Source organism: Aethalodelphis obliquidens, unplaced genomic scaffold (genome assembly GCF_003676395.1).
Source record: "Aethalodelphis obliquidens isolate GAN/ISIS:26980383/991018 unplaced genomic scaffold, ASM367639v1 scaffold80, whole genome shotgun sequence".
NCBI lineage: Eukaryota > Metazoa > Chordata > Mammalia > Artiodactyla > Delphinidae > Aethalodelphis > Aethalodelphis obliquidens.
This window is the reverse complement of record NW_020838024.1, coordinates 3,066,511-3,086,354: the sequence shown is the minus strand read 5'-3', so window position 1 is coordinate 3,086,354 and position 19,844 is coordinate 3,066,511. Positions and strand designations below refer to the sequence as shown.

At 37.8% G+C, this 19,844-nt stretch overlaps 1 protein-coding gene and 1 long non-coding RNA gene across 6 annotated transcripts in view; one reads left to right on the top strand and one right to left on the bottom strand.

Annotated features, from left to right (window-relative positions):
* The window catches only part of LOC113612624 (uncharacterized), an 82,500-nt gene extending 74,781 nt beyond the window's left edge, over window positions 1–7,719 (bottom strand). For 2 of the 4 annotated variants that reach the window (XR_003429904.1, XR_003429903.1), the window contains exon 1: window positions 7,337–7,713. This is a non-coding gene — a long non-coding RNA (uncharacterized LOC113612624). Of the gene's footprint in view, window positions 1–7,336 lie in introns of all 4 variants that reach the window. The other 2 variants (XR_003429905.1, XR_003429902.1) reach the window with 2 other exon arrangements.
* The window catches only part of LOC113612623 (sperm flagellar protein 2-like), a 49,019-nt gene continuing 36,145 nt past the window's right edge, over window positions 6,971–19,844 (top strand). For both annotated transcript variants that reach the window (XM_027092623.1, XM_027092624.1), the window contains exons 1-2: window positions 6,971–7,219; window positions 18,471–18,573. In XM_027092623.1, coding sequence (XP_026948424.1) covers window positions 7,162–7,219; window positions 18,471–18,573 — 161 coding nt within the window. In that variant the 5' untranslated portion in view covers window positions 6,971–7,161. The remainder of the gene's footprint in view (window positions 7,220–18,470; window positions 18,574–19,844) is intronic.

Here is a 19,844-nt window from a genome sequence, read left to right as displayed (position 1 = left end):
CTATTGTCTCCTGGTTTGCATTTCTTTAATCCCATCAGTTGTCATTTTTCTCATTGCTTTCCTCTAGTGTATGTAATATTTTTTTTCTTCTCTATGTACTTTAAGGTTTTCTCTTATTCTTTATCTTTATGCAATTTGACAATCTGACATTTGACAATAAGCCTTTGTGTAATTTTCTTTGTGTTTTTTCTATTTGTGAAATTATATGTATATTATAATTGTATATGTATATACATTTTTAATCAACTTCAGAAAATGGCCATTGTGTGTTCAAAGATTTTTTTCTGCACCAAAATCTCTTTTCTCTTCATTTGAATCTTCAGTCACACATATTAGAATTTTTGATATTTTTCCATAGGTCACTGGAGCTCTGTTTATTTTTTTTTTCAGACTTTTTACTCTTTGTGCTTAGTTTGGATAGTTTCTGGTGTCTTACTTCAAGTTCATTTATATTTTCATCTAAAGTCTCCAATCTACTGTTGGAGATCCAATACATTTCACATTTTAGAAAAAAGATTTTTCAGATGTAGAACTTCCATCTATTTTTAAAAAACTAATTTCCATTGCACTGCTTGGCTTCTGTATCTGTTCATATATTACATCCATATTTTCATTTACATCCTTAAAATATTTATATTTTGTACAGTTGTTTATTGTTTTTGCTAATTCCAACATCTGTGTCATTTCTGAGTCTGTTTCTTTTGATTTTTTTTTTCTGATTATGGGTCATATTTTTCTGCTTCTTGACTGTTTGCTTGATATCAAAGATGCTACATTGTTGAAACTCTAAAATTTGTTGTCTTCCTGTAAAGATTAAGGTTTTTTTTCCTCTGGTTGGCAGTTAATTTATTGGATAATCAACTTTATATTACTAGAATGTCTTTTTAGGCTTTGTTAACTCTTATGTTATGGTTAAAGTATCCCTACAATGAAAGACGTCTTTTCTTTCTGGGTTCTCACCCTAATTTTCAGAGTCTTTAGTGAGGTTTCTTCACTTTGGCAAGTTGAAACTCCAGTCACTTCTAGAAGTGTGAAACTTCCAGAATGTCCAATCAGCTCCCAATCCCCCTGTGTATGGGAAGGCTTGTTTTTGACCAGCTCCAAGGAGACACTGAGCTAATTTCTAGAGCTACTTCTGTACATAGCTTCTTCTACTCCATTATTCTATCCCATAAATTCCAGCTGCTTCTTCAGCCTGAAACTCCAATCTCTGTTTCCTCCACCTAGTGAGACATTTTCTCTCTGTTTAGTGTCCATTTCTTCAAGTTACAGTCAGGAAATATCCCCCAGGAAGAAATCTGGGGAGACTGTGTACTATATGTCCACTGCCTGAAAACTTGCTTTATATATTTTTCTAGTTTTATAATTGATTACAGTGGATGGGAAACATGATACTCTTAATTCCATCATGGTCATAACCAGAAGCAGAACATGGGAAGAAGCAATTCTTATGTTCACATGTCCCTTTGTGATCATCATTGTCCTAAGTACAGAGGAATGGGACCTAGCCTGTGAACACAGAACAAAAACAAATTATACAACATAAATATAGGTGCTAAAATGAGTGGTACATGTTAAACATCCTGTTGGCATACACAGATTCACAATATTTACTGAGTGAGCATTTTGACAGTTGTAGGTTTGGGTTTGTGAAAATTTTTCTAGGTTCTGTATATCTGAAAATGAAAAGCAATACATGTATTCAGGTATCCGAGATTCTACTGGTACATTTTAGCCCACTGGAATTGAGAGAAAAAGGTTACCAATTAGGGCTGTCAATAATAATTTCAAGAAAGAAATCTGACTTGAATGAAAGAGTAGGCTTTGGTGCAATTGGTCAGGAAGAAGAGTCAGGAATTGGTATAGTATATTGTTATTCATGATGGAATGTGTGGAATTAGAGATTCTGGAGTGTCTGGAAAGGCTGGCATGTACTTTTAACAGGAGGTGGGGAACCACAGCAGTTTTGTAATGTATAAGGAAGGAATAGCATGATGAAGGAAGATTAGACTGCCAGAAGTTTTCAGAAATAACAGGATAAGTCTTTATCTGCATATGGAAAATTGGAATCATAATAAAAAAAGATCCCATCAAGAGTAGAAGTATAGGGACTTCCCTGGTGGTGCAGTCGTTAAGAATTTGCCTGCCAATGCAGGGGACACCGGTTTAATCCTTGGTCCAAGAAGATCCCACATGCCACGGAGCAACCAAGCCCGTGTGCCACAACTACTGATCCTGCACTCTAGAGCCTGCAAACCATAACTACTGAGCCCATGTGCCACAACTACTGAAGCCTGCATGCCCTAGAGCCTGTGCACCACAACTACTGAAGCTTGTGCACCTAGAGCCCATGCTCCGCAACAAGAAAAGCCACTGCAATGAGAGCCCGCAACGAAGCGTAGCCCCTGCTCGCCGCAACTAGAGGAAGTCCACACACAGCAGTGAAGACCCAACACAGCCAAAAATAAATAAATAAATGTATTTTTTAAAAAAGAGTAGAAGCATATAGGATAATGACTTTCAAGAATTACTCAATTAATCAAAACTGTAATTCTCTGGAAATTATTCATTTACAGAGAAACTACAGTGGAGTTAGTTGTCAAACTTGGTACATGTAGAGATCCAGTTTGCTCTAAAGCATATTCCATGAGAGAGATAAGGATGTGGGCCTATGTGCACAAGTGCAATGTTGCAATAAGAATAATTTGATCAGATTCAGCAAAACTAAGAGGGTTTACTGGCAATGGTTATTTTATTTCTGGGGAAGGAAAAAGTAAGAAATGAATTCATGGCTCTAAATTTAAGATACTAAAGGTGTTTTGGTTTCTCTGAAAACTTCAATATGGGAAAATAAGAAATTAAAGCAAGAATTCTGACAAATGAACTTTGGCTTATCTCAGTCATAGAACATATGACTCACTTTTTCTCATATGGTACCAAGTTACTTGTCTTATTTTGCTTTGTTTTTAACTTGATATCGTTTCAAATCTGATTGCTCTCTAAGATTGAAAATTTAAGTGTTTGCCCGAGAAAGCACAACCCATATATAAGACAAATCATGTGGCCTGGAAAATATGACACATAAAAGAAAAGGTCATATCTGCTTCAATAGAAAAGACCTCAAGAATTTTGAAACAGAATTAAATTCTCACAGCATTATAGTTATTTGCCACAAATAATATGAACCTAAATCAATACTTGTTTGAAAATGTGTTGAGGAAGACATTAGAAGATTGCAAAACTGAGTTGTTGGCCAAGTTATGTGTAGTTGGTAAGAGTTAGGTGTCTTGGATGAAAGTTGAAAGGAAAGCACTAATTCTGAGCTTTCAGAATTGAGAAGGGATTGGGATGATGGAGAGAATAGGAGGTTTTGTGAAGGTGGTAACTGATGAGCTGGACCCTGAAGGACGGGTAGAATTGGCTGAGATAGGAAGCTGCCTTTTTTGCAAAGAGAGGACGTAGAGATGGGAAAAGTGGGATATAGTAAAGAAATGTGAGCAAGTTGTGCAAAGGGAATTTGTGGCTTACAGTTAAGTTTGGATTGAAGCTAGGTTGTAAAGAACCTCCAATGGGGTCTTTTTCCTCCAGGACAGTGGCTCCAAAAATGTTTCCATCCCCACCTTACCTTCACCCTCCCTACATGAAATGCCCTCTGATATTTTCTGTTCCATTGTATTCTTCACTGTTTCATTTTTAAAGAATTCTGACATGATCCACTATAGGAATTACATATTCTTTTAAGAGGTCAAAACCCACAGTCAGTAAATGCTGCTCTCGTGAAATTCATGAAAGTGTCTGAGTTGAAGAGTAGAGAAGGAATATGAACTGGACTGGTTGCAGAGAGTGACTAGAGGGGAAGAGACAGGGAAATCTGGCTTTGCTGCTAATTGTGGGCACTAGGGGAAACATTTGTTGAATTAATGAATATAAAGTGAGCAAGGACATTGCAAAACATGTCGAGGAGAGGGAATGAGAGAATGATCTAAGGTGATGAGAGAGAAATGAAGAAATGCATGCAAGACATATGTAGAGGACCAAATAAGATTTTCTAAAAATCCGTCTATGTATATATACTTATGTATGTATAAATATTGAATTAGTAATAAATAAAATCAAAGCAGATTTATGAAATAAATGTCTCAAAAACTTATTGAAATATTATAAGCAAATCTAAACTACTCAAAACTAAGCCAACCAGCAGTGTAATGGAAAAATTCATATAGCCTCAGGAGAAAAGGGAAGAAATGTTTAGCATCTACCATGAGTCAGACATTAATATGTGCAATTTCTCATTTAATCCTCATAAATCTGTCAAACAAATATTGATGTCCTTGTTCTGCAGACAAGGAACTGAGCATCAGAAGTTAAGTAGTTTTTCCAAAGTCAAAAAACTAGTTAGATCAAAAGCAAACATCTAGAGCCAGGTGTGTCTGATTCCAAAGCTTGGGCTTTATTGATAGTGTAAAATTCTATTTATGAAAAAATGTTGCAATTATTTTTTAAAAGAATAAGGTATATTTCATTTTGGTACACAGCAGGACTTTTCAAGCCAACTTGTGGTCTCAAAATAACTCTTTGTAATCCATCCTGGACTATTTACAAAGAATAAATAAGGATTTATAAATAAATGACAGGTAATGTTTTAAAAAATAAATTTTTAATTTAGTTTTAAAATTGCTGTGATAGTTACGATTAAATGCAAGATCCAGATACACTAAAAATGTAATTAAAAAAACAATAAGGATGCCATCTCAAGAACAGATGGGAAACTGTCCATTTCTTTAATCATCTCCTCTCCTAGCTGATTCCACATGGGGAAACAAACAAGTCACATATCATATTAATGCAAAACTCCAACATGAGCAGTGCTAGAAACCTTGCCCCGAGCTGGGATTTCAATGGAAAGACAAAAGATTTAATGGTAAACTTGGAATAATAACTAAACTAGCAATTTCAAGAAAAAACACACAGTAAAATGCATGTATTTCAGTAATAGCTCAAATTTTTCATTAATATTTTAATGTCAGATCACTTTCAAGTGGGATGCTTTAGGAACTGAAAAAAATTATCATGCTCTTTTTGTGAAATGAAAGACTTTGCCTTAATTTTGTAGTGTTTGTTCTTCATTTCTCTAAATTCTGTATAAAAACTTCTTTTCCAAAATACCACATTGGCAGACTGGGAGCTGGGTTCCAAAGACAAACACTACAAATAACTCTTTGAAACAAACAACAACCAAACAGCTCCTACAGATGGGCACAGAAATATTTTGCTCTGACATGGGAATAATAGCACATAGCTATGGATGGTTTATGAGCTCAGGCATTCTCTTCTGGTGCAGCTGTGGAATTCGATGCACCCTCATCTACATCCTTCCCCAAAAGTAATTTTCTCAGCAATCTAGAAAACATTGGTTTCTATCTCCCAGGCTTTATAGACTGAAAGTAAAGCTTGGAACTTCTTAATAAATGTGTAACACTAGTCTTCGGTTTAAATATACTACTGGGATGACAAGCAGCAGGAGTGTCTTGGAGGTCATTTCCAGGCAGGTATTCATCCCTTAGAAGCATTTTCAGGGATGACTTATTTCCAATGGATAAAGGTTTATTAGATATATTCCCCCAAGCTATAGAGGCTGTTTTCCGAATTTGGATAACTCTAATGTGAGACATATCAAATGCATCAGGCTCCAATTCTGTTGGCAATAAATCTCCCTCAGAATTCCCATTGTATTTAGTTATGCCTGCTGTGTTGGATGTGAGGAAACTCATGGGATAGGAGATTTCAAAGTTAAGTAAAGCCAACAGTGAAATAGTACTAAACTTTTATCCAATCAGGACACATGGATCAATTTCAGATTAATCCTAAAAGACATTTCTTCTATTAGGACATTACTGTTATTATTCTTACAGTTTAAAAGAATCATAATTTGATGTATCCAAGCTTTTAGGGGGGAAATTCCTTATATTTGTGACATACATATATATACTATTATATATGTATATAATTTTTCCCATTATTCTATCTAAACTTGTAGAAATTATTAAAGGAAAATTTTTCTTACCATTGTTAAAGACCATAAGGAAGACTTTATTCAAGGGACTACTGCAGTGAGGTTTTGCAGTAGGGGATAGAGTTTGGGCTCAATTCTGAATACAACAAGGAAAAGTGGGGATTTACAGCCAAGGAGTAGGGTTGTGTCTATGGGTGGAAAACTACTAAGAGGAAACAGCAGGGCTAAAGGCTAAACTTACTTGACAGGATTCTTGCTGAAGACAGGCCAGAATGATCAGCTATCAAGGGTGAGGAATGAGGTATTAGATCAGATATGGGTGGAGGATTTTCACTAAACTGATCCAGCAGGATTTTTGCTAAAACTTGACAAAGGGGCCAAGGACAGAGTTCAGTGTGGGACCTCAGAGGGAAGAGGGCTCTGAGGAGGCTGACTCGGGTTTGGGCAAAGTGAGAGTCTTTCTCAAAATACAATTTAAAATATTACCTGGAAGGCAAAACTGACCAGAAAAGAAGCTCATTAAACATTCACCTCTCAAAACAATATAAAGATGTGAATTACCCTAAATGTTAGTTCTGTCACCACCACCGACAAAACTTGAATGCTTCCTGCGGGTCAGGACCTATACCAGCTCTGGGATTAAAAGGTGAATAAGACCTATTCTGTCCCTGTCTGCGTAGCCCATACACTGTAGCAATTAAAACTGGCCATTAGAGTAGGACCTTCCATAGGTTTCTTTAAGAGACAAACAGGAAGAAAAGAATTCCCTTTCAATCAAGACTCTTTCTTTCCTTTCTGCTTGTCCAAGAACCCCTTGCTCAGTCCACTAGCTTCCCTGCTTCGCCCCTCCGCACCCCACTTCTGCTAACAGCGCTCTTGAAGGTCCGCACCGCCGTCTCCCGGCCTTCGAAGCCCACTGCGCTTGCGCACATCCAGGTCTTACTCGCCAGCAGGGGGCAAGTCACGATTTTCTGTCCTCCTCGGCTGGGCTCTGGCGCCCTTCTTCTCCCAGCCTTCTCCCTTAGCCCTGGCCTGGAGACGCTTCCTTAGCAACGGGTCGCCCTTGGCAACAGGAGGACGCGGGCGGGCTGACTGGGTTTCCCGCGCGTTCCTGGCACCTGCCTGCGGTGGGAGGCGCAGGCCGAGCCATGTCGGAGATCCTGTGCCAGTGGCTCAACCAGGAGTTGAAGGTGTCCCAGACCGTGAGTGAGTGTCACAGCCTGGGGAGAGCGGGCCGGGGGCGAGGGGGCCGCGGAGCCTGGAGCGCGGCGCGCTGATGGAAGGTGGCGACGGGGCAGGGGCTAGCTGCCCGCTCCGGCTCACCTCAGCCGCTGCAGGGCTTCTCCCGCCTCCGCTCTGCCGCTCAGAGGTATCCATCATCACGGTGGTCCCAATCCCGCAGGTTCTGACCTACCGTGGTGCTCAGCCATCAGAGGCTTCAGGGAGGGCTCCCTTGCTCCTTTGGAGAGAAGAATTTTCTAGACTCTATCGTCTGGCCCTGACATTGCTCCTTTCACACTCAAGCGTGGTGTAGTACTAAGCCAACGAAGTATGAAGCCTGAAAGCCAGCTACCGCGCTACTAAATGTGTGCCCCGGGACAAGTTACAATACCTTCTCCTTCTTCCAGTGTGTTTCCTCCAGTATAAAACAGATCCAGTCATACTTGCCATACCTAACTGCCTCGCAGGAGAGGAGGGTGTGTGAAATGAGTTAATGCAGAATATGTTAACTTTTACAAATTTCAGCAGTCTTAGCTCAAATGTACACATTAGCTGCTTCTGACCACTTTTCACTCTTCCCAAAGCTGACCTTCTTCACTAACCTGATTTTCCCCGAGCCATGAAGTTGCTGCCCCAAGTTTCTAAATCTCATAACCACAGAGGCAGTTTTACATGTTGGCACCTTCTGTGACAACCAAAATTCCAGAATAGCACTACCCCCCCCCCATTCAACTTCTTTCTGTTGTCTCTTAAGCAGTTCATTTTCCAGCTGGTAATGTTTTTGCTCAAAGCAAGACGTTTTCAGACCGAATCATTTCAGTCTGTTTTTCCCAGAAGCATCCTTGCATAATGCCAACTTGCTACCAGAGGGGCAATAGTGCCAACTCAACCTTAAGTCTTAAGTCATCCACAGAATTTGCTAGATCAGTCGTGTCTCTGCAGCCACACAGTATTTGTTATCAGCGTTTAAGATCTTTAACTTTTGGAGCTTCTCCAGTTGCCTTTCTTGAGGCATAAAACCCGGATTTTTTCTTTGCCAAACCACCACCGGCACATGCCCTGGGAATCGCAGTAACCTTTTTCCCCAGGATTCTATGATCATCCCATGTGTCTCTGACTGTTCCTCACCTAAAATACGATGCTGATCTCAGGGTGGCGTTTAGCATTTTTCTTTTCATATTTCTTTCTCACCATAGGAGCCAACATGTAATAACATGCCCTTAAGATATACTCTTCCGAAGAAAAGCAGTTATAAATTGCTGAGTTTAATTTGGTTTATTTACTTGATTAATAAAAACTGCACCCTTTGCTCAAGTCCCTAAGACTCTGTTGTATATTGAAACACTTCTGAGAAAAGTAAATAAAATTCATAAGAAATATAGAAAAACAGTAGTATGCCATTCTAATTGTAATCAGTTTGGGAATTTTGGTTTTGAGAGGAGGAGGAAGAATTACTTCATTCCGTGAATATTAAAAGACTGGAGGCTTTTTAAGTAAGAATTTAAATAACATAAACTATAAATGGAAAATTCCCAGTGTTTGCTTTCCAGAGGCATAACGCCAGAAGCTGTTAGCAGAGACAGCTGCAATATTCTGCATCCCATTCACTAGCAATACATATTCATTTTTTGACCTGAGTTGCTAAGAGGAGCCTAAAAAGAGAGAGACAATCCCCTAAGTAACCAAATTCCATATTGTAAAAGGCTTTTCTGACTATAGGGCACACATTCAACTGTGTTTGGAAACAAACAAGATAGGATTTGTGCACCTAAGAAGCACACTGCCAGTTGATTTCTGTCATTAGATAAGCCATCCTATGGTGTACAATGGAAGGCTTAGAATGGTTCAGAGGAACTCTCATGGAAGGACTGTTAAGTGGGTACAACCTCTGGGGAAAGTAATTGGGCAATTGCTGGATAAGGATCCTGTTAAGAGCAAGGATTTGGAGGCCAGACTGTTTAGGTTGAAATCACTTATTCACACTTCCTAGCTAGTGACCTTGGGCAATTTATTTACCTAAATTTTATGATATTCAAAATAGGGGTAATAATAATACTGCATTGAGTTGTGTCAAGACTAAATGAGATAATAAATGTAAAACATTTAGAATAGTCCCTGAGACATAGTAATGCCAAATCTTACTTTACAGAAACTATCATACAAAAATAAAATCACCAATATGTAAGGACATTTGAACAAGGATGTTTATTGCTACATGGATGGTAGGGGCAAAAAGAAAAAAAATGGAAACAGTTTGAATACCCTTCAGTAGCAGAATACTTGGGTAGATGATGCTATGGATTGCTATGCAGTTGTTAGAACAAATGAGTTAGTTGCTATAACTTTTGACCTAAAGAATACTCAAGTAGGGCTTCCCTGGTGGCGCAGTGGTTGGGAGTCCGCCTGCCGATGCCGGGGACACGGGTTCGTGCCCCGGTCCACGAGGATCCCACATGCCGCGGAGCGGCTGGGCCCGTGAGCCATGGCCGCTGAGCCTGCGCGTCCGGAGCCTGTGCTCCGCAGCGGGAGAGGCCACAACGGTGAGAGGCCCGTGTACCGCAAAAAAAAAAAAAAAGAATGCTCAAGTAAAACACAAAATTTATAGCTTATTGTAACCAGTATAATTTCATTGTTGCATGAGGATGTGTGAGAGAAAAGTGTGGAGAGGCATATACTGGGCTGTTGACATACACAGGACTCTTCACTTTGTGGTTTGTGTAAGCATAGAAGCGTGGAAGGACATAAACCAGTGTATTGGTATTGGTTACCCTGGGAAAGAAGATTGCTGGCTTTTCTTTTTGTACATCTGTGTTATTTGGCTTTTTGCTTAAATATAAAATTAAAGAAGTAGATCAAACATCACATGATAAAATAGGAGAAAAAGAGGTTTAACATTTTGGTTGAAATATAGTATCTTGAAGTATTGGAGGGTTGCATAAGAGTTATTTTCTCTAATAAAGTTTATAAATGGAAGAAGAAGAAGAATAAAAGTTATCCTTCTTGAACACTTAGGTACTTACACCAGACGCTGTGCTAAGCCTTTTACATGGGTTTTCTTTTTTAATCCTTAAAAAAGCTCTAAGAGGCATTGTCCCAGTTGTACAGATGAGTAAAAGAGGCTGAGGGAGCTTGGTAATTTGTTCAGGGTCACCCATCTAGTAGGTACTAGAACTAGAATTTGAAGCTAGATCTTTGACTAGTGCTCTTAGGCACTGTATTATATATTAGAGTGTATGCTTAAGGAATATATTTTTAAAAAAATTTACCCTCCCAAGTGTATTCATTTAATGAGGATTATTGTTCATTTTGAAATCACAAGCAGTACAGAAATTCAACCCCCCAGGCATGTTGTAACTTCACAGGGCATAACCTAATTCCTAGATGCTTAAATGGCAAAGGTGGGTTTATTGATGTTTTTAAAAAGTGGTTCAGTCCATATGTTGCTTGCTCGGACAGAGAAAACAGAATGAGAATGCCAAGTGAATGCATTGCTGTCATTGGAGAGGTAGCTAAAGCCGATTGATTTCTGGATTATTCTGAAAGGTAGAAGTCAATTTGGATAAAGCACCTCATGTTGAATTTTGTATTGTCTTCACTACCCTGAATATCAGCAGTAAGAAAATGAATTTCAATGATCCTCAGTTGAGAATAGTCTCCCTCCACTTAATGAGGTTTCTGGGAGTCACCAGAGGCTTGATTAGTGTCAACACCTGACACTACATCTATGACAACATGTATGTTACTAAAGCTAAGGATCTCCAGTGAGTTAAGTTTAACAAAACCATTTGTCCTGGAAAATAATGCTTAGACGTATATGTTAATGAAATGTCTTAAAATACAAAAAGTCGTTCAACACAAAATCACATCTGAAATTCAAGCAATTATTTTTATAACAAAAATAAGCAATATAGAATAATGTTACTAAGAGATCTGCTGTAAAATTCTTTACAAACTCTCAGTTATTTTCAAGAATAAGCATTGCCTCTGTTTTACAAAAGGCCTGTGAATACACTGTAAGAGGAAACTGGCATCAGAATGTCATAACTAAACATTCTCCACAAATGAGTAGAAGCATTTGAATTCCATGTACTGAACAGATCAGATTCTTTGTAAAAATGGATGCATAAGACAGTCCATATGAGTTTGGATTTTGGATGGAGCTATATTGAAAATTGTAAATACCTTATTATGCATATTTTTATTGTTTCAATAGTCTTAAACCTTGTTATCAATAGTAACAAGGAACCAATAAGGAGAAAACTGAGTTAAGAAAGTTTAGTATCCCTAAGTCTTGATTTTGTAGTAGCCAAATTATAAATAATGATCTCTAGTCGCAATTTTATACCCTGAGAAGTAATAATAATTGCTATATATTTGGGAGGGTATCTAATGAGATTGCAAATGGAAAATATCTACCACGGTGCCTATCATCTATACTAGAGCTAGATACTCAAATATTATTTCAACCACTTTTCTGCCTCTCACTTTAGAAGTATGTCTATTATAGTGTCTGTCACATAATAGGCACTTAGTAAATAATTGTTTATTACATGAGAATGTATGAGTGAGACAAAAGTAGGGCAAGGTATTGTTTTTGACTGAACCTTATGGATTTGCTCATCTCAAAAAGGTCACCCTGGGTGCTTTGATCCTCACCTTTGTGATTTCAGAAGCTCTGCTTTCTTACTTAAAGCAACTTCTTAGGAATTGTCACATGCTAACAGAAATTACATTCTGCTGATTTTATCAGCTACAGTACCAATTCATCATGTGGAAAAGGACAGCAGAATAATGTATACTGGCAATGGAAAGTAATGCATGTCTTGGTGGGCTGGTACACTCAGGAGGAGACCAAATTTATAGATCAGATTGCTCCTTGACAGTTAGAAATTAGACATTACCAAAAGAATCCTCAAATCAAGCTAATACTTGATGTGTTTTACTTTTCTGCTCTAGAGATATTTTATCTAGATATCAGTGAGTGGTTAGATTCGATTAGATTAAGTTAGATTAGATTAAAGTCAGATTCCCTCCTTCTCTTCCCCCAGTGCTTGGGGAAATCATACTGTTCAATGATACTTTCCAGTGTTACTACTACTACAAAAGCTTCTAAAATTATGATATTTGTGTATTTTTCTTCCATTGCAGCATATCTCTATTCTGAATAAGTTTAATACATTTCAAGATTATCATTTACATGATGCGTATAAAATTTAAATAGATAAATTATTGTGAGTTTTAAGGGATGGCCTATATTCCTTGTTAATTGGGTTTATAAGTGGGTTTCCATAGGTGGCTAAGTCTTTCCTTTTGTATTAAATCTCAGTAGTTTTTGTTTTAGAGAGTGATATTTTCTACTGATATCCCAAATTTTAGGGACATCCTTAATTTGGACCCCCTTGTGCACTGACTAACTAACCCCTTGTGCACTAACTATACTTAATCTGGGTTCCCTTGTACACTAACTAAAGGTCTTATGTCCACAGTTTTTCAAAAGTACCAAATTTTATTTTAAGAAAAAAATAGAGATATCAAAAAATCCTATTGAATATTTATTTATATACCATATTTTATAATGTATTGTAGTGACCTTTTATTAGCCTGTGACGTATCATAGAGACATAAAATTTTAGATCTGGAAAAGAATCTTAGACATCATTTAATTCTTCTTTGGCACATGAGGAAATCAGATCAGATATGTGTAGAGATTTGTTTAGGGTTATACAACTAGGTAGTGGAAAGTTAGTAGCAGATTCTGAGTATGCTGACTTTTAGTTCATTCCCCTTTCCCCCAGGTATTATTAAACCACACATTTTCTCATACTTTAGCCTTTCAGGGTCATTAGGAAATACATGGTTTGTCATGTAATGTAACAAATTATTTGATATTTCCTGGTTGGTTCAGCAGCATTTTCCTTGATTGAAATTTGGCCTCTGTTGACTAGAAATTGAGACAGCAAATCTAATAACGGAAGACTTGTATAAATCAATGTCAAAATTTTAAGATATGAAGTTCCAAGAATGCCACCCAAAATTTTAACCATTAAAGAAGGTTATATAATATAGCAATTGAGATTTTGTTTCAGATAGTAAATCTTGAGAATTATGATGAAGTCTTCAAAGGAGAAAATTATAAAAATTGATCATCCTATTCTGGTACCGGAAGAAAAGAAATTGTCAAGGTGCTCCAGCCAAAGAGCACAGGATACACCTGTAGTTGAACAAAATTGAGTTTACTGACTTGTTGCAACACATACCGTGAGGAACTGTGGGGCTTCTCTAGAAGAGGATGTTAGAAAGGGCTTATAGCATTTGGGTTTGTGTTAGGTGTTTTTTGGGGAAGGCTCAAGGAAGCAGCGCTTTGCTCTGAATTGGAACCTGTAAAGGGAGCATAGACAACTCTATGATTGGATATCTTAACAAAACTTATCTAGGAAGTGGGGAGAGCAAAGCAAGGAAAAAGAAAAAGCAGGAACCACTCGTATCAGTCAGAATAGGGGGATGATATTTGATCATTTTTTGTGTTTTGGCCAATACTGTTTCGGGCTGAGTTCAGACATGATTACAGAGAGATTTTGTTTCTGTCTGAATCCATCAGGGTCACTGAGTAGCCTTGTCTGGTGTTGGTGTGATGTGAAATTGATTATGTTCGGCAGAAGGCAGAGGTCTAGCTGTGAGTGCTGGGCAAACTCCTAGCAACACCAGGGCCTAATTGGGCCAGGCCAGTACCCAGCCACCAGCAGCTGCTTTTCTCTCTCAAATGAAAGTAAATTTGCTTGGCTTTTTTTTTTTTTACATCTTTATTGGAGTATAATTGCTTTACAATGGTGTGTTAGTTTCTGCTTTATAACAAAGTGAATCAGTTATACATATACATATGTTCCCATATCTCTTCCCTCTTGCATCTCCCTCCCTCCCACCCTCCCTATCCCACCCCTCCAGGCGGTCACAAAGCACCGAGCTGATATCCCTGTGCTATGCGGCTGCTTCCCACTAGCTATCTATTTTATATTTAGTTGTGTATATATGTCCATACCTCTCTCTCGCTTTGTCACAGCTCACCCTTCCCCCTCCCCATATCCTCAAGTCCATTCTCTAGTAGGTCTGTGTCTTTATTCCTGTCTTACCCCTAGGTTCTTCATGACATTTTTTTTCCTTAAATTCCATATATATGTGTTAGCATACGGTATTTGTCTTTCTCTTTCTGACTTACTTCACTCTGTATGACAGACTCTAGGTCTATCCACCTCATTACAAATAGCTCAATTTCATTTCATTTTATGGCGAGTAATATTCCATTGTATATATGTGTCACCTCTTCTTTATCCATTCATCTGATGATGGGCACTTAGGTTGTTTCCATCTCCGGGCTATTGTAAATAGAGCTGCAATGAACATTTTGGTACATGACTCTTTTTGAATTATGGTTTTCTCAGGGTATATGCCCAGTAGTGGGATTGCTGGGTCATATGGTAGCTCTATGTGTAGTTTTTTAAGGAACCTCCATACTGTTCTCCATAGTGGCTGTTAAAATGTGGTTGTAAAGCAATTATACTCCAATAAAGATGTAAAAAAAAAAAAAAAACCTAGGCTAGGTCTTTGATCTTCTAGTGAAGGAGGAGCAAAGGACACTTAGCATAGAATGTGTAGGTCTATAGCCCCTTGTCTACAATCTGCAAATCCCCAAATCTCTTTAGTCATTTGGTGGCAAAACTTGACCAGAAATGCTGTGAGGCTACGTTTTGTCTTTATTTCTCCCACTCAAATGGTTTGCTGTAAAAATCAACTATGTCTGATTACATGTGCTTCCCCAGACTGGCGAGAGTGTTATAGCTTACCTGGCCCCAAGAGTAGGCCTGTATCTGAATTTAAGGATAGGGTCAACTATTTGTTCTCTGAGTACTGAGTTACCTTTAAATAAAGATGTTTGTACTGTAGTCATTGAGGATCTATTACTGAGCTTAACAATTGTGTAATTGATATAACCTGTTGTCTTAGATTAGGAGGCAGTAATAATAACAATAAAATGATCACTGAGCACTTACTATATGCCAGAAATTATGCTATGCACTTTACATGGAATTATCTCATTTAATTCTCAAACCAACTCTCAGGAGGTAGAACCCATCATTCTCTCTCTTTTAAAGACAGGACACTGAGGCTGTGTAACTATCCAAGGTCTTAGGGCTTATAAATGGTGAAAGAGTCAAACTAGAGAATATTTCTCCAGAGCCTGTGCTCTCCTCATTACCATTTGGAATGTAGAAGGCTTATCTTCTTTTGTGCTTTGTCCAGCTGGCTCAGGTGGAGAAACACATAGACCATTTTGCCCTCTGTCCCAGCCTAAGGTAGACAAAGGCCCACATCAAAGATTTCAGCAAATGAAAATGATGGGTATCAGATCTGAGGCTTGGAAGACTGGAGGCATGGCTGAGTGGCTGCTGAACAACGTTTCCCAGATGTAGATCATTTTAGAGCTCAGGGTGAAGAACGTCACTGGGCTCCCATGGTTCATGTATTTCTCATATTCTGCATTGCTCCTTATCCTAGAGTCAACCCACCTCTTCTTCCCTGTAGGTAATTCCAGTTGTGAGTGCAAATTAACTTATAGAGGTGGCCGTCATGAAGTTAGTCATGGTATTTCAGAACATGTACTGGGAAGGAAAATTTGATAAACCAAAGGGAAAAATATAATCTTTCCTTTGAGTTTTCTTTTCTCCTTACTGTTTCCCTCCCCTCGCCTCTCTCCATTTCTCTTTCTCTCTCTGGCTTCTTATCTTCCTTTCCATACTTTTTAATCTACATATTCCTGGTTATCTGCTCTTTCTTCATCTGATTTCTTGCATGTATTCTTCTTTTTCCTCCTCTTTCATTTTTTCTATGTGTTTTCTCTCTGTTACTTTTGCTATAGCTCTTCACTCATTATTCTCTTCTGTGTTCCTGGGGTGTAAAAAAAAAAAAAATCGGAGAGTGTCTAATACACACAGAGCTGCAGACACATGCTTTCATACTTATTTATAGTAAACTACTTGACAGTGAAATAATGTGTTTACTGTTCTTCTTTGACCTTTATATCCAAAATGCCCCTATTTTAACCATATCAGAATTGCCTGATTAATAAGTCCTGCCACTTCAAAGGAAGTGAATTATGATTTTATTTTTCTAGTGACTCTTTGTAGCAAAGAGTTTGCTACAGACCATTTGCCTGATAAATTGAGAGTGATGGACTAGGATACAGTTATTGCCCAGTTATTCACAGGCTAGATTTCAGGTCTTCAGTCAACAGGAACAATAGGCAAAGGGCAAAATCCAGTGAGAGTGGAGGAACGAGACCACCCAAAGGCGACATAGCAGTAGCCCCTGAATACAAAATAATAGTCTTTAGATCTTTAGTAGGAATCCATAGTCTGACGATGACTGTTTGTCCAATGGCACTTCAGAAAGCTAAGAATAGGGACGGGCTATAGAAGAGAAAAAGGAAAGAAGCAGAAAGGAGAAAGCAACAGCCAGAAGAGGTGCAGTGCACAGCCAGAGCAGCCCAAATGGCACAGTGAGGACAGTGGTGGCAGCCGAAAACCAGGGAACAGCGTTGGAGGCCAGCAGTGGTGAGTCTCTAAGGAAAGGAGAAATCTGCAGTGACTCAGCAGGAGGAGCTGGCACACCTCTGCCTTTTGGGGGCAGAAGGAGCTATTTGGATTTCAGTTGCTTCCAAGACTACTGCTGCATGATGCCAGAAGGCACTCACTAGATTTTAGTGCTAGATAGCTTAGGGGCTCACCCCAAGAAAACAGAATCAGTGAGAATAGTCGACATCTTTTTAAACTACTTTATAATTATATTGATTTAACCTAAGAATTGGGGTATTATTGAGTATAAAATACTTAGAGAACAGATATTAGGAAAGCCTTGGGCAAAATTGTGGGCTGGTGTCAAATATGCAAGAGTTTTATGATAATGTGAAGTCTTCCGAGTAAGAACTCTGTACAGTGGCCTTTATGGAGCAACTCAACTCACCTCCCTGCAACCACGCACCAAGCATCAGTTCTACAAATCATGAAGAAATTAGTTTTTCTTCATTTTCAGATGGCCACCTTATTACTAGTCAAATAGATAAAAGAGGATAATTCAGTATGAATGAGTTTGCGATACTATGATAATGTATAATATTTTATAGATATTTAGTATTGCTATTGCCTAAAGGACTCTGATAGAAATACACTGAAGATTTTTGGATGATTTTGAAGTCATTTGAGAGATGATGGCTTTGTCTTATGACAATATAATTTATTTTATGTATCGATTTTGTATATCATTCTTGAATACTGTGTAACCCTATACCCTTCACTTCATAAGAAAAATACAAGGGACCCCAAACTAAGGACATTTTTAAAGAAAGCAAATTCTGTTTAACACTTAATTCCTTTTTCTGTGCTCATCATTACGTGCGTACTATGTGGCAGGCATGGTATCAAGGAATTCTCATATATTGCCTTTAATCTTTAAAATAGCTCTCCGAGATAGATATAGATATGATGAGGGGATAGAAACTCAGGAAGCTTAAGCTTAAGCAGCTTGGAAGAGGTTGCACAGCTAGTAAAAGGCAGAGCCAAGATTCCTGCATAGATATCTCTGGCTCCAAAGTCTGTCTTCCTCTGGGCTGTCTCCATCATTGCACAGAACACCAACTAGACTGGAGTAAACCCTGGAGCCAACAAGGAAAAGCTTGATTATGTTCAGCAGGCTTTATTTAAGAAGGTGCAGATGATTTCTGTAAAATTTCCATTGCAAAATGGTTAAAATTAAGTTTTGAGGTTTAGAGAAGTTAGATTGTACCTTACCTGGCCAGAATATGAAATCATCATCCACAGGTTTTACTGATAACTAAGGTATTAGAGTATAATTTTATAAAATATGTTGAGGGTTTGTTTTTAGATCTAAGGTTATATGTTTTATTGGTTGTGTTTTGTTTGGTTTGATCAAAAGTTGTCTTTTCCTTCAAAATGTCATATGTTATCAACTACTGATCTACATTTATTCAGGGGTCTTTATAAGATGTCTACTGTTAAACTTCAATATTTTCATTTGGTTATTACAAGATGTTTTTAGAAGTATTTTCATGGCATTTTGAGTTCAAGTTAAATTATGAAGTTTTACTCTATGTGTACATAATGAAAATATATAAACTCTATGTACAACATTATATTTACTTTTTTAATCTCTACGTTCTAAAATTCAGGTCCCAAGTCATTTGCAAAGGCATTTTCCAATGGCTATCTAATTGGAGAAGTTTTGCACAAGTTTGCACTTCAGGATGATTTTGCAGAATTTTCAGAAAGCAGGTTGGTGAGATTATTCCTTACTTTAAAAAAGGTCAATTCCTTTGGCATTTGGATGGTTTTAGCCCAAACTTAACATTAAAGAATCATTTACCACAAGATTCCCCTAAACCAGCCAAGCATCCATTGGTATGGAAATTGCTGCTTCCTCACGTATACATACTTCATAGTCCCAGGAGTATAATGGAGAGAAAGTTATAAGGTTGCAGCAAGCCCTCATCTCTAGATGGGCCCCATTTTAATATCTTCTGTATTCCTGCAGTCCTGTGTTTTATCAAATTGCTGAAGCTTTTGCCCATCGTTTCTCCAAAAGTTCTTTCTGCCCATTTCTTTCTCTTCTCCTTCTGGGACTCCCACTATGTGTATGTTGGTATACTTGACAGTATCCCACAGGTTTCTGAGGCTTTGTTGATTTTTAAAAATAAACTTCTTATTTTGAACAGTTTTAGATTTACAGAAAAATTGCAAAGATAGTACAGAGAGTTCCCATATTGTTCATATCCAGTTCCCCCTACTGCTACCATCTTATATTCGTATGGTACCTTTTGTACCAAAGATTTGTTGTAATTTTTATCTAATGTCTTTTTTGTTCCAGTATCTCACCAGGATACCACATTATATTTTATAGCCACGTCTCTTAGATTCTTCTTGGCTGAGATACTTTCTCAGACTTTCCTTGTTTTTGATAATCTTTACAGTTTAGAAAAATTAATAACTGGTCAGGTATTTTGTACATTGCTCCTCAGCTGGAATTTGTCTGATATTTTTTCTCATGATTAGAATGAGTTTATGTGTTTTGAAATTCTGTTCATTTTTCTTCATTCTTTTTCCTTTCTGTTTCTCCTATAAATAATTTCAGTTGATCTATCTATGAGTGTACCAATTCTTTCTTCTGACAACTCAAATCTCCTGTTGAGCTATTCTAGTGAATTTTTACATTTCAGTTATTGTACTTTTCAACCTTAGAATTCCACTTGGTTCTTATTTTTATAATTTCGATTTCCTTATTGATATTCTATTTTTGTTGAGATGTTGTTCTCATACTTTCTTTTTTAATGGTTAAAAAATGAATTGTTTTAGTTGTTTTAACATTTATAATAGCTGACTTAAGGTCTTTGTCTAATAAGTTCAGCATCTGGGCTTCCTCAGAGAGTTTCTATTGAGCTTTGTCCCCCCTATATATGGACCATACTTTCCTTTTTCTCTGTGTGTCTCATAATTGTTGAAAATAGACATTTAAAATAATACGAGTTAGCTCAGATTATCCCACCTTC